Source organism: Anomaloglossus baeobatrachus, chromosome 2 (assembly GCF_048569485.1).
Source record: "Anomaloglossus baeobatrachus isolate aAnoBae1 chromosome 2, aAnoBae1.hap1, whole genome shotgun sequence".
Classification (NCBI taxonomy): Eukaryota; Metazoa; Chordata; class Amphibia; order Anura; family Aromobatidae; genus Anomaloglossus; species Anomaloglossus baeobatrachus.
In genome coordinates, this window is record NC_134354.1 from 506,023,602 (window position 1) to 506,036,207 (window position 12,606).

At 40.9% G+C, this 12,606-nt stretch overlaps 1 protein-coding gene across 1 annotated transcript in view; it reads right to left on the reverse strand.

Annotated features, from left to right (window-relative positions):
• CFAP47 (cilia and flagella associated protein 47) overlaps window positions 1–12,606 on the reverse strand; it is a 1,094,449-nt gene that overhangs the window by 827,136 nt on the left and 254,707 nt on the right. The window contains 2 exon segments of the mRNA XM_075333814.1: window positions 8,345–8,488; window positions 9,595–9,692. Coding sequence (XP_075189929.1) covers window positions 8,345–8,488; window positions 9,595–9,692 — 242 coding nt within the window.

Sequence of the window (12,606 nt, forward strand, 5' to 3'; positions counted from 1 at the left end):
GGTGGGCGGGGAAAGCAGGGAATACGAGATTGAATAATGAGCGGCCGGCTGTTTCAAAAGAGGAGAAGCCGCCAGAGCAGTGTGAACGCCGTGCAGTGCCGCGCTGGTGATCGGGGATGGGTGAGTATGAGAGAGGGGGGTAGACTGACTGAGATGGACAGAGAGAGAGGGACAGAGATAGTGACCGACCGACAAAAGCAGCATGCTGCGATTTTTTTTCTCAGTCCGATCTGGACTGAAAAAACAAAAATCGCAAATGCGGGCCGAATCATTCACTAACATGTGTCTGATTCCAATGCGAGATTTTCTCGCATTGCTCTACTGCGAGAAACTCGCAAGGGAGAAGCCGGCCTGAAAGTTGTATTTGCAAAATCGTATGAGGGATGTCACACGTTTCAATTGACTAGGTACGTGCAACAAAACGTTCAATTCTAGACAAAGATACGATGTGTTTGCGATCACCGTTTTTGCGTTCAATCTTGATCGCACGTAGGTGTCACACGCAAATACGTCACGAACGATGCCGGATGTGCGTCACTTACAACTTGACCCCAACGACGGATTGTGAGATATATTGCAACGTGTAAAGCGGGCTTTATACAGGTTTCGCATTCAAACAGGTACAATTAATACATGTAATGAGTGCATAGTAAGAGGGCTTGGTAATGAAAAAATGACAGTTCTGTGAGAGCCAGAATTCTTGCTGGTTGGTAGGTGATCAAATACTTATTTCATGCCGTAAAATGCAAATTAATTATTTAAAAATCATAAAATGTGATTTTCTGGATTTTTTTATTTTGCCTGTTACAGTTGAAGTATACCTAAAATAAATATTACAGACCTCTCCATTCTTTGTAGGTGGGAGAAGTTGAAAAATCAGCAGTGTATCAAATACTTATTTTCCCCACTCAACGTAGAAGAAAACAGATGTCCATCAACAACGTCCAGGTAAAACATGGTAGTTTACTGGAAAAATTTAAAATGTTAAGGCATGACAAGACAGGATTAAAATCCTCAGGAATCAACCATGCTATGCGTTTCGATTGGTCAAGATCTTAATCATAGCATGATTCCATAACTCAAATACAACGATTAAATAGAGCTAGCTAAGGTCATTTCTACGTTGATGCCAGTTGTTCTGTCATGATTGCAACCCAAGGAAAGGCTCTTCCATCCATATTCACATGGTGAGTTGGATATTTCTCTTATTTTCCCCACTGTATCTTATAAAATTAAAGGGCTTGTCCAGACACCTAATGTTGATGACCTATCCTCAGACTCGGTTATAAAAATCAGATCAGTGCAGGATCTGAAACCTGTCAGGCCCACCAATCAGCTGTTATTAAGTTCCCTGGCAGCCAGATGAAAAAAGTCAAAAGTATTCAAAAGAATAGGAGCTGATGTGCAGTTCTGGGTAGGAGACGCTACACACTGAATGGAGCTGTGCTGTTCTGCTTTGGTCAATATTTATGGTATTCTAAAAAAAGGTATAGGCAAGTGGGAAAAAATGCTGCCAAGGACAAATAATTACAAAAATAGAAGTGTTAATAGTTTATTTTTATCAATTAACAAAATGAAAGCGAACGAACAAAAGAGTAATGTAAAACTAATCCTTCTCCTAGGTCTCTTACCTCATGAGCAGGCAGGGCATTGCAGCTTAGGTATCTATGGTTATGACAATGAACAACTATCACTATATGAGTGGTTGTAACCATGGATACCTAAGCTGCAATGCCCTGCACATGAGATAAGTGACATAGCTAATCAGGAGATCTATATTACATTTCAAATTGGAGGTATTTGCTAATATTATTATTACACCTACTACATATTGGGATAGGATCTTGGAGTTGTGAACAACCCTTTAATGACGTTGATATCAAGGGTCCCTGGGGGCCATATCATCACTTTTAGGACTCCTTGTTCTTCTTTATACTGAAGATACTTCTTAATAAGATTGTCTATATGTTTGGGGTCATTGTCCTGCTGCAGAATATATTTGGACCAATCCAACACCTCTCTGATGGTATTCCATATAGGATAAGTATGTGCTTGGTTTCTCAGCCTAGGTGGTATCATGAAATACACAATGTTGAGGACTGTAGATGCAGTAGTCGGTCAGAACAATGGGATCCAGCTACACCCAACTTTTGTTTAGAAAAGTCTGGCCAGGAGTGGTCTTCATAGAAGAACTGTGGCTAAAGGCAATACATTTGATATCAAAACAAATTAAAATAACTCATCAAAAAGTCAAAATGTGAAATATTTGGCTGTAACAGACAGCAGTTTGATCGTGAAGAGCTGGGGAGCATTCCAATAATGAGTGTCTCCTGCAATGTGTGAAGCATGGTGGAGGTTCCTTACAAGCTTGGGGCTGCAGTTCAGCAATAGGAGTTGGGGATTTGATCAAGATTAATGGTGCTCTCAATAGTGAGAAATACAGCTTGATACTTATCCATCTTGCAATACCATCAGGGAGGCATCTGTTTGCTTCTAAATGTATTTTGGTGCAGAACGACCCCAAGCATACAGTTAATGTCATTAAGAACTATCTTCTGTGAAAAAAAAACAGAAGAGTCCTGGTAGTGAAGATATGGCACTCTCATTCACTTTGCATTCATTTGTTAACTGAGAAAAAAAACTATTTACACTCCTATTTTTGAAAGCATTTTTTCAACAGCTGCTTAAAACATTTGAACAGAACTGTACATTTGGTCACCCCAAGAGTTAATATCAGGATATATATGGGGCTGCCGGCTGCCAGACCCCTTTAAATCTTATAGTGATTACCTATCCATAGCATAGGTTATCAATATTAGTTGCTCCTTTAAAGAATTTTGAAGTCATTGCATGATCAGTTCGGCGCGACCTCTGGGGCCCACACCAATCCTGAAAATAAGGCGGACACAGTGTTGGTGAAGCATAGCATAACACCAGCCACTCAAGTGAATTGGGCCTGCTAAACTAGCATTGCTGCCCATTTATTTTCTAGATAGTTGGGAGTCCGACAGGAAGGACTTATAAAGTTAAGACATAGACTATACATGGGAATAGACATTTTATTTCTCTTGAATTGAAGAGTTATCAGTTGATTAGCAATGGACCCCATGCCCCAGCCTGCAATGAAACAAATGTACAGAGCAGTATAAATGGCTGGTAGTTTTCTTAGAATGCCCTACAGGCCCTTAGAAAGCAACTAAATCAAACATTACCTGAAGCTAAGCTCTATTCTGTTATTGGGGTGTGTGACAACAATGGGCCTATCGGATGGCTTCTTATACTGGAACTGTAATAAGCCCTGGAATGATTTGCCTAAGTTTGCTAAGACATCCATATCTGCTGTATTACTCTACACCTGAGCATAGCTACTTGTCAGGATTGTAGAAAAGACGGATCTCACAACCCCGACAAGAACTGTAAATTTAAAGTTAGGTTAGGAAACTGGAAAAGCTCTCCTGGCATGTATGTATGCATCTAGTATGTCCTTTCTTAATAATCATTTAATCATCGAGCGCATGACAGAACACTAGAAATAAATATGAAATACGTATACTCATAAGTATATGATTATGCGACAAGGGTGGAATTCTGTTTTAATAATGCTAATTATAAAATCATTATCAGTCTGTTGGTGATTCTCTTGGATGAGATATGTCCTCTAGGATCTGGGGAAGGCACTGTAAAATCTTGACAGCCACACTTAATCTTTAGGATTGCTCTGTGCTATATGTTTGAAAATAACAGAACTGTAAAGCAAATTGGAAAATAACACTGCTTTCCCGAATGAGTAGTCAGTGCTAAAATAAAACCAAATGCAGCACAAACTAAAAGTATCACAGGTATAACGCAAAGCTCTTTCCGATTATGCACGGCTGTGTGTCTCACTATTGGAATTGAAATCCATTTCAGTACTTATGCTTTAAATGTTTTTTCATCTGCAATAATGTTTTCTTTTCTCAGAGTATATTTACCTTTTATCCCTCCAAGCCTACTCATATCCATGTCCTCCCATATCACACTATCAAGGGTCCATAAGGCCTAACGCTAAGGACTGCATTGTAAAAGCACTTGTCACACTTGTCAAGTGTGACGAGCATGGCACGTGCGTTCAGACCTATGGGCATCTGACGCACAACAAAAAACACAACAAACAAAGGGGACACCGGGAACACAATAACAATGGAGGGCCCTGGAGATAGTGAAAGGGGTAAATAGGACACCTCCTATCCTCACCTGCAGCTGTCCTTTCTCTCCTCTACAGTCTCCACAACTGTCACCGTGCAGGAACCTGAGACCCTGAGAAGCACTGTAGATGCGCAGGCTAGTGAGAAGCAGTTAAGGCTCACTAGACCTTCTGCTGCACTAATAAGACACAAGGGTAGGAAAGACAAACCGGGGAAACAGCAATGAAAACGGATAAATCCGAAGTTCAGGACAACGCCCCAGCAGGACTTTCCTCCATGTCAGTCAGAGAACAATGAATTTGTATCTTCAGCTGGGAAACACCCCTACTTAAACCTGAAGGGACATGGCTACAAAGCAGCTACAGGTGAAACACTCAGCTAGGGACTGATGGACAACAAACCTGACATGAACTCATTAGGCATTGAAAGAAATGAAGCCATGTCTAAATGTAGAGTCCCAGATGGAAATAAGGAATTCCAACCCTGAATCCGTCACTAGTCTCCACAAAATAGAGAGACGACCGTGACAGCACTGTATTTATTTTTGGTTCCAAACTCCATAAGTTAAGGAAATAAAGCCATTATAGAACAGAGGATGCCCTGCATGTCGCAATGAGATATAAGAACAGTGAAAGCAGCTCTGCAGTGGAAGAGTTAATGCGAAATCACCATTGGAAAAGCCCACTCTATCTTTAAACTTAATGTATATCTTTTTTTATATTTTTTTATTATTATATTTTTTCGGATCAGAGCCAGGAGTGCATATAGAACTCATAGGATCCCACAGCAAAAGGTCTAAATTGGCAGCTTCACCTCCCCCAAAACAAAAAACTAATATTCAGCAGGGTCACAAAAAAGTGTAACTAACAACTTTGCAACCGTTACAAAGTAATTTTGCTCTTATTGAAGCCAGTTAGTTTTCCTATGCATTAAGATACCTTTTTCTTGACCCCCATAAAGTATGATGCCTACAAAGTGTCCCCAAAATATAGTATAATACCTCCCACAGTGAATTCCTCCACAGGCACAGTATAATAACCCTACAATATCTCCTCCACACTTTGAAAGTATGATACGTCATAGGGTCCCCAAATAAAGAATGATGCCTCACAGTGATCCTAAACACAGTATTGTGGCCCCAACAGTCCTCCACATAAGGTATGATGGACCCATGGTACCTTACACACAATAGGATGGCCAAAACAGTCCCACACAGTATGAGACCCCCCCTACAGCCCTCCACACAATATGATGGCCCCCATAAAAGTATAATGGCCCTCCATACAGTATAACGGCCCCCACAGAAATATCCACATAGTATGATGGATCCCATACAACCCTCCACACTGTATAATGGCCGACACACAGTATAATGCCCTCCACATAGCGCTGCAAACATTATAATGGCTTGCCCTATAAACAGTGTAATGGCCACCACATATCCCTCCAATTATTATAATGACCCACACAAAGCTCTCCAACTACTATAATGAGCCCCATATTGCGCTCCAAATAGTAAAAAATGCCCACATAAGCCTCCAAACAGTATAATAATATCCCTCAAAATAGTATTATGGTCCATAACATAACCCTTTAAAGAGCATAACGGCCCTCCACATAACCTTTCAACCAGTATATAGGTGCCCACATAGCCCTCCAAACAGCGTAATGGCCCTCCACATAGCCCTTCAAATTGTATAAAGGACTGCCACATAACCCTCTAAATAGTATAACTGGCCCCAATATAGCCCTCCAAACAGTAAAATTGGCCCCCACAAAGCCTTCCAAATAGTATAGATAGACCCCACATAGCCCTGTAAACAGTATAATTGGCAAACATACAGCCCTCCAAACAGTATAATTACAACCCATAGCTCTCCAAACAGTATAATGGACCCCACATAACTCTCTAAACAGTATAACGGCCCCACCATAGAGCCCTCCTAATATTATAATGGGCCCCACAAAGCCCTCCAAATAGTATAATGGCTCCCATATAGCCCTCTAAATAGAATAATGGCCCCACATAAGCCTCCAAAGAGTACAATGGCCCTCCAAATAGTATAATGGTCCCGGGAATAGCCCTGCAGATAGTATAATGGCCCCCAGATAGCCCTCAAAATAGTATAGTGCACAGGATACTATATATAGGAGAAACTGCATAAAGGCTAAGGTCTATCTGAAGGACAAGTTATTAATATAAGATCAGTGTTAGTGAGCTGTTATTAAATCCACCCACTGACGACAACTGCACATCATCTCATATTTTCTTTAGCTCATAACAGCTGATTGGCGGGACTTCTGGGTGTCTGACCCTACTGAGTTAATATTGATTACCTTTAATGAGAGTAGGTCATCATCAAGATTAGATGCCTGGACAACCCCTTTCTGTTGATCTTCAGTCAACACTGGAGGGAGCTAAGTGTAAACTTTTGTAATTGAACCATTAGTACAGGTGATTTGAGCTCTGTATCAGAAAAAAGAGGTCCAACCCCAATTGTAAATGGAAGTTTGACTTTTGCCTCAGTTAAAATAAGTATCTAATTATCACCACAAAAAACACTAGCTTTAAAGGGAATATGTCACCAGGTTTTTGCCCCCAATCTAAGAGAAACATATGTAGAGACAGAGACCCTGAGTCCAGCGATGTATCACTTACTGGGCTACTTGATGTAGTCTTGATAAAATCCCTATTTTATCAGCAATAGATTATCACTATAGGACTAGTAAATCTATGTCATGTAGTCATCCACATTCATAAGTTCTGTATAACCCTGCCCCGCCACTGATTGGCATCTTTCTACCCTATACACAGAAATTTGTCAATCATTGGTGTGAGTTATACAGAGCAAAGCATTTAGAGAGCTGGGTGGTAGTCATGGGTTGCAGAGACTGACTTCGGACGCCATGGCACGCTACATGGAAAAGCTGGTTCTGGCTGTGAGTGTGTCTTGTGATCTGTGAACCCGTGTAGGCTGCATACTGCCACTGACAACGGCTGGCCAGGACCAGATGACGACTCATACCCACAAGGAGACCAACAGTTTGTTTCAAATAACAACTCTTTACTCAATGGTTGATTCTTGACAGCAACCTTACACTTCAGATAGCGGGCACATATCTTCCTGCACATTAAAGACCAACAAGGCAAATTCAGACACAGTCTTAGTAAGCACTGGGTTGCTTCAGATCTTACTGGTCCTGTGAGTTCCAGCACATATCCCAGCTCAGTGTTACAGCACAATTTGTAATGGTCACTTTCCCTTGCACTTTCCTCATCTAGTCTTCTTAGACAGGTAGGGGTCAGGGGTTCTATCACCATGTTCAGAGAAGAGCCTTGCACTGTCAGACATTCAGGGAGAATTCGCTCGGATAAGCCAAATTTAGTCACATTCCAGTTAGGTTAAACCTGTTATCTTGACTGCTAATGGACCTGGCCACGGGAGTCCTGTCCTCTGGCTCTTATTGTCTAGGGCCGTTCTGGTCAATTGGTCTCTCTTTCAACACTGTTCACATTCTTCTCTCAGTCAACTCAGTCAAGGTTTACGCTATTTCGTCTCCAATCTCCTCTCTTCCTGTTACTGCCACAAGCCACCCACTGTTTACGATCTTTACAACCTACAAACTATCCGCCCGTAACAGATGTTCACTAGATCTTCACTCCGCAACTGAACTGACTCTTCTAGAATGAATCGTCTCTTACTCTATTAACTAGCTCCTCCCATTTTGGGCTAGTCCCAATACTTAACTACTTCTCACTCTGCTGTCTGTTGCTGGGCAGATCTCTACTCTCTTGCAAAACATTACATTACGATTATTACCTATAACACTGTACATTACAGAGGAACACAATATAATACATCGCAGTACATTACAATCTACACATTATCATCACAGTTCTCATAACTTATTATATACAAAAGACGCAAGACACTATTCACATTACACTACATAACGAGACTGGTGTTTCAGGGGCAAGAACTGGACAGCAATAGTTCACTACTCTTATGAAGCAGCCCAGTAAGTGATGTCACTGAAATTAGCGTCTCCGCACCTACAGCACGCTGCTCTCAGTTACGCTCGCCAAAACCTGATGACAGATTCTTTTTAACACTAGCATAGTTCCACAATAATATATAATGAAAGTAAAGCTTTCTCACCTGAGATAGATTCTTCATATGTGGAACTTGTAACAGCCCCAAGGGAACTGGAGGATGTGCTCTGAGAAGGAGTATCCGGTATATGGCAAGGGCGTAGAACAGCTTCCCCTATGCCACCATTTTTTCCATTAATCCCATTGTGGCCTAAATAATATACAAAAAGCAACACTGAAATATTGTTCTAACAAAAACCATCTGTATTTTGACAGCACAGCCCCTTTTGTAAAACATCTATAAAAACAGAATAAATCATTGTTAAACTCTGTTGACACTTGAGTATTCCCTGGCAAATATGTCTGACACAAGTGTCTGACATACAGTATGCTACTGTACCAGCATGCCATAGCATAAAGCACAATTGACTTGTACAGAAAACAAGAGTTATGCCAACTCAAACCAGTACCAGCCCAATGTACACTGGTTGAATAGGGACCTTTGTACACATTCAGTGTATGCATGGGGAAAGATTATAGTATGTGTGCCTAAAGTGTTCAAAAAACAAAATGTGCACAAAGCTTTACTGTAAGAATGATAGAAAACAATGAACCAAATTATTATGCTTAATACATTACAATAGGTTAAAAGGATTGTTCCTTTACAACAAACTATCACTTCTCACCAGGATAGATGATAACTTGTTGATCGGTGGGGTAAGACCACTTGTGCCCATCTAGATATGCACAACAAGGAACTTTTCTCCCCATAATAATGGAGCCGCACTGTGAAAGTGCAACCATCACTCTATTCATCCCCTATGGAGCTGGTGCACATGGCTTTTTCCAGCAGCACCATTGGGAATGGCACAGCAGTTGAGTTCCCGAACTGCTGTGCCATCTTATAATAGGATCAAAGATCTCCGTCAGGAATGAGAGTTCCCCAAACTGCTAAAGGGTAGGACACGCACAAATCAGCAGTTATCATCTATCCTCTTTATGGGTCATACCTTTTTTCAACTGGAAAACCTCGTCAGCACATCCAAGTCTCAAGTTTTATAAAAATATAATAATCTACTAATTATAAGTATGAAACCTGAATGCAGATTGTCTTTAGTTTTGCTCAAAAAGAGAACAATTATTTTTTTAAACTCAGAATTTTTACTATCTTAATGTTTCCTAAACATACAGTAATGTCAAATACTGATTATGATCATTGAAAATAATTGTACACCGTACCTTTATTGTTAGTGAATTTAATAACATTGTATATTACACAAGTTAATTTTTTGCAAAAAAAGAAATTGAAGGAATTACCGCTTTTTAGAATGACTTGATCAGAGCGGTGGTATGCAAGATATGGATATGCAGTTAATATGCAGTTTTCAGCCACAGCAGCAACATGGAGGTGAAATCTGAAATAAAGAAAATGGGAAAAGTGGTTTTGAATTTGCACGATTTAAGTGAAAGTCCATTTGTGATCCATCATACAGAATATAGATATTTTGTGTTAATTAGTGTAAATAAAAATGACTGTAAAAAAAGAGGCCCTCAAACTCTTTTTATGAAGACAACTGCTTTCCATATGTTCTACCTGGTGAACTAAGTACATGGTACATGAGCTATTATATCAATGAACTCTAGAGATCAAAGAACCAAAACAGTTGACACCATGGTCAAGGGTGGCATGTGCATGCAATCTAGCAGGATTTGTCACTCTTCTGACAAAATGATGATTTGGATGAGACTAGGTCACCCAGTTATGACATCCTTCCTACCTCCATTGCTATCTGCAATTTCTGCTAATTTAAAGCACTGCCACCTGACGGAGGAGGTAGACAAGTATGACTATGATCAGTATATATGTTAAACTTGCCTTGATTAGTGCTTCTCTGTGTGATGGAATGACTCCTGTCAAACAAGTCTTCCAATAGTAAATGTATGGCATACCACCTACCCCATCCTAGTCTTGTACGATTCTAACTCTACATCTCTCCGGCTTACAACCAGTATTCTCTCCACAGATGTGCAACTCTCCAAAGGTTGAGAATAGATAATGCCTTAGATGTTCCACCACTAACAAAACCCAATCCAATAACAACACATATCTGCAGAACTGCAACACTCCTGCACTAATGAGCAAATCAAGTATAATGTACCATAATTATCCCTATAGGATAAAATGTGCTCTGTTGTTTTCCATATTCATATAGTAGTTTTACAGTATGTTAACGGCTACTTGAAAGTACACTAACCTATGGGAGCATCATCACGTTCAAGCGCTTACTCATCATATAAATAAGATTTATTTTTCTTTGTCTACACTATTTCAAATGGAAATAGCCTGTAATTATTAAACTTCATGACAAATCTATTAGACGTGAGGCTATTAAAAAGACAGCGTTACAATCCATTAGATATATGAAAATTAAATAGTCATATTCCAATATGAGCGCTGCTGAAAATATGCAATGAACTGCCGAAAATGAGATTAAATGAGGAGATTAAGGTACAGGTCTTTCCCTTTCTCTTGATTTGAAAGAATGTATTAATTTATTGCGGTATATTAAAATTACTTTGAAACTTAGTTAGCATTCTAACGTTGAACAAATTAGCTTAATGCTCTTCCAGATAGTTTAATATAAAATGAATGATTATAATTATATCCAAGCAAAAACTACAATATAAAACTGCTGCCAATATGTTTAGATTTTATACGGTGTGGAGGGGGCCAAAAAGACACCATCTGAATGTAGACAGGTCACATAACTATAGGGTTAAATTCTACCTTATAATGTCATGATATGACTTTTCCAGTAAGAAAAAGTTATCTATCCACTGGATAGGTGATAACTTCTAGACTGGTAGAGATCCGAATGCTGAGACTTAAGGCTGATTTACACACAACGATATCGCTAGCGATCTCATTAGTGATGCAACACGCCCAGATCGTTGTTACGATTTGCCGAGATCGCTCATAGGTCGTTTTGTAGCGGTCACATGTACACATCTCACAAACAATGCTACATCATTCAACGATATATTGTTTGAACAAGGCAGTCGTGTGGATGTTGTTCGTCACTGGCAGGGTGTCAAACATAGCAATATGTCTGCTGCATTCTAAACGACGAACAATATTTTGAAACTGAACGACGAGTCAACAATCAACGATTTTCACCCTATTTGCAATCGTTCGGAGTCGCACGTAGGTGTCACACGCAACGACGTCGCTAACGATGACGAAATATGATGACATCGTCAGATAAATTGTGGCGTGTAAAGGCCGCTTTAGGAACGAGTGAGCGTGTTTCCCACTATTCGTTACTCGATCGAGCTTTGGTGTACTCAGGTACGCTCAAGTTTAAAAATGCTCGAGTTTTCCATTTTTCTCGGTACTCGAGTCATGCCTGAACACCCCGATGATCGATCAAGTAATGAGCACACCCGCTCATGACTAATGGCTGTCTGAGTAAGGCGACTTTCACACATCCGGTTTTTGCCTTTTGGTCTTATAGACGCCTGCCATGATTAACCTAGGACTTAGAGACAGCTATGGGCTGCCATTAACTCCTTATTACCCTGATTGCCACCGCACCAGGGATGAGCCGGGTAGAGCCCCAGGACTGTTGCATCTAATGTATGCGGCATTTCCGACGGCTTCTGGCTGATATTTTTAGGCTGGGGGCCTCAACATAACTTGGGGCTCCCCATCCTGAGAATACCAGCCTTCAGCCGTGTGGGTTTACTTTGGCTGGTATCAAAATTGGGGGGGACCGCACGCCGTATTTTTTTAATTATTTATTTATTTATTTATTTATTTTACTGCAAGATTTAGACCCGCCCACTGGCGGCTTTGTTTGGTTGCAGTGGGACAGCTGTCACTCAGCGTGGGGGCTCGTCTGAATGCAACCAATCATAGGCACTGGTAGGCAGGGGAAGCAGTGAATACAAGATGGAATAATGAGCGGCCGGCATTTTTAAAGCAGGAGAAGCCGTGGGAGCTCTGTGACAGCTGTGCAGCGCTGCGCCGGTGATCGGTGAGTATGAGAGAGGGGGTGACAGGGGGAGAACGACCGACCAACAGAGAGAGACTGACATCGACAGAGAGAGACCAACCGATTGACAGACAGAGAGAGAGAGACTGACACCGACAGAGAGAGAAAATGAGAAAGCCACGGAGACACCATCACATGTTTCTCAACGCTGGCAGGAAACTAGCCAGGTCTTTCACCGGGAAGGAACATCCAGGGGAAGGGCAGTCTCCAGTCAAGGAGACCACCTATACCAAACATGGTATCCATCCACAGACAGCCGTTTCGGGGTATTTGC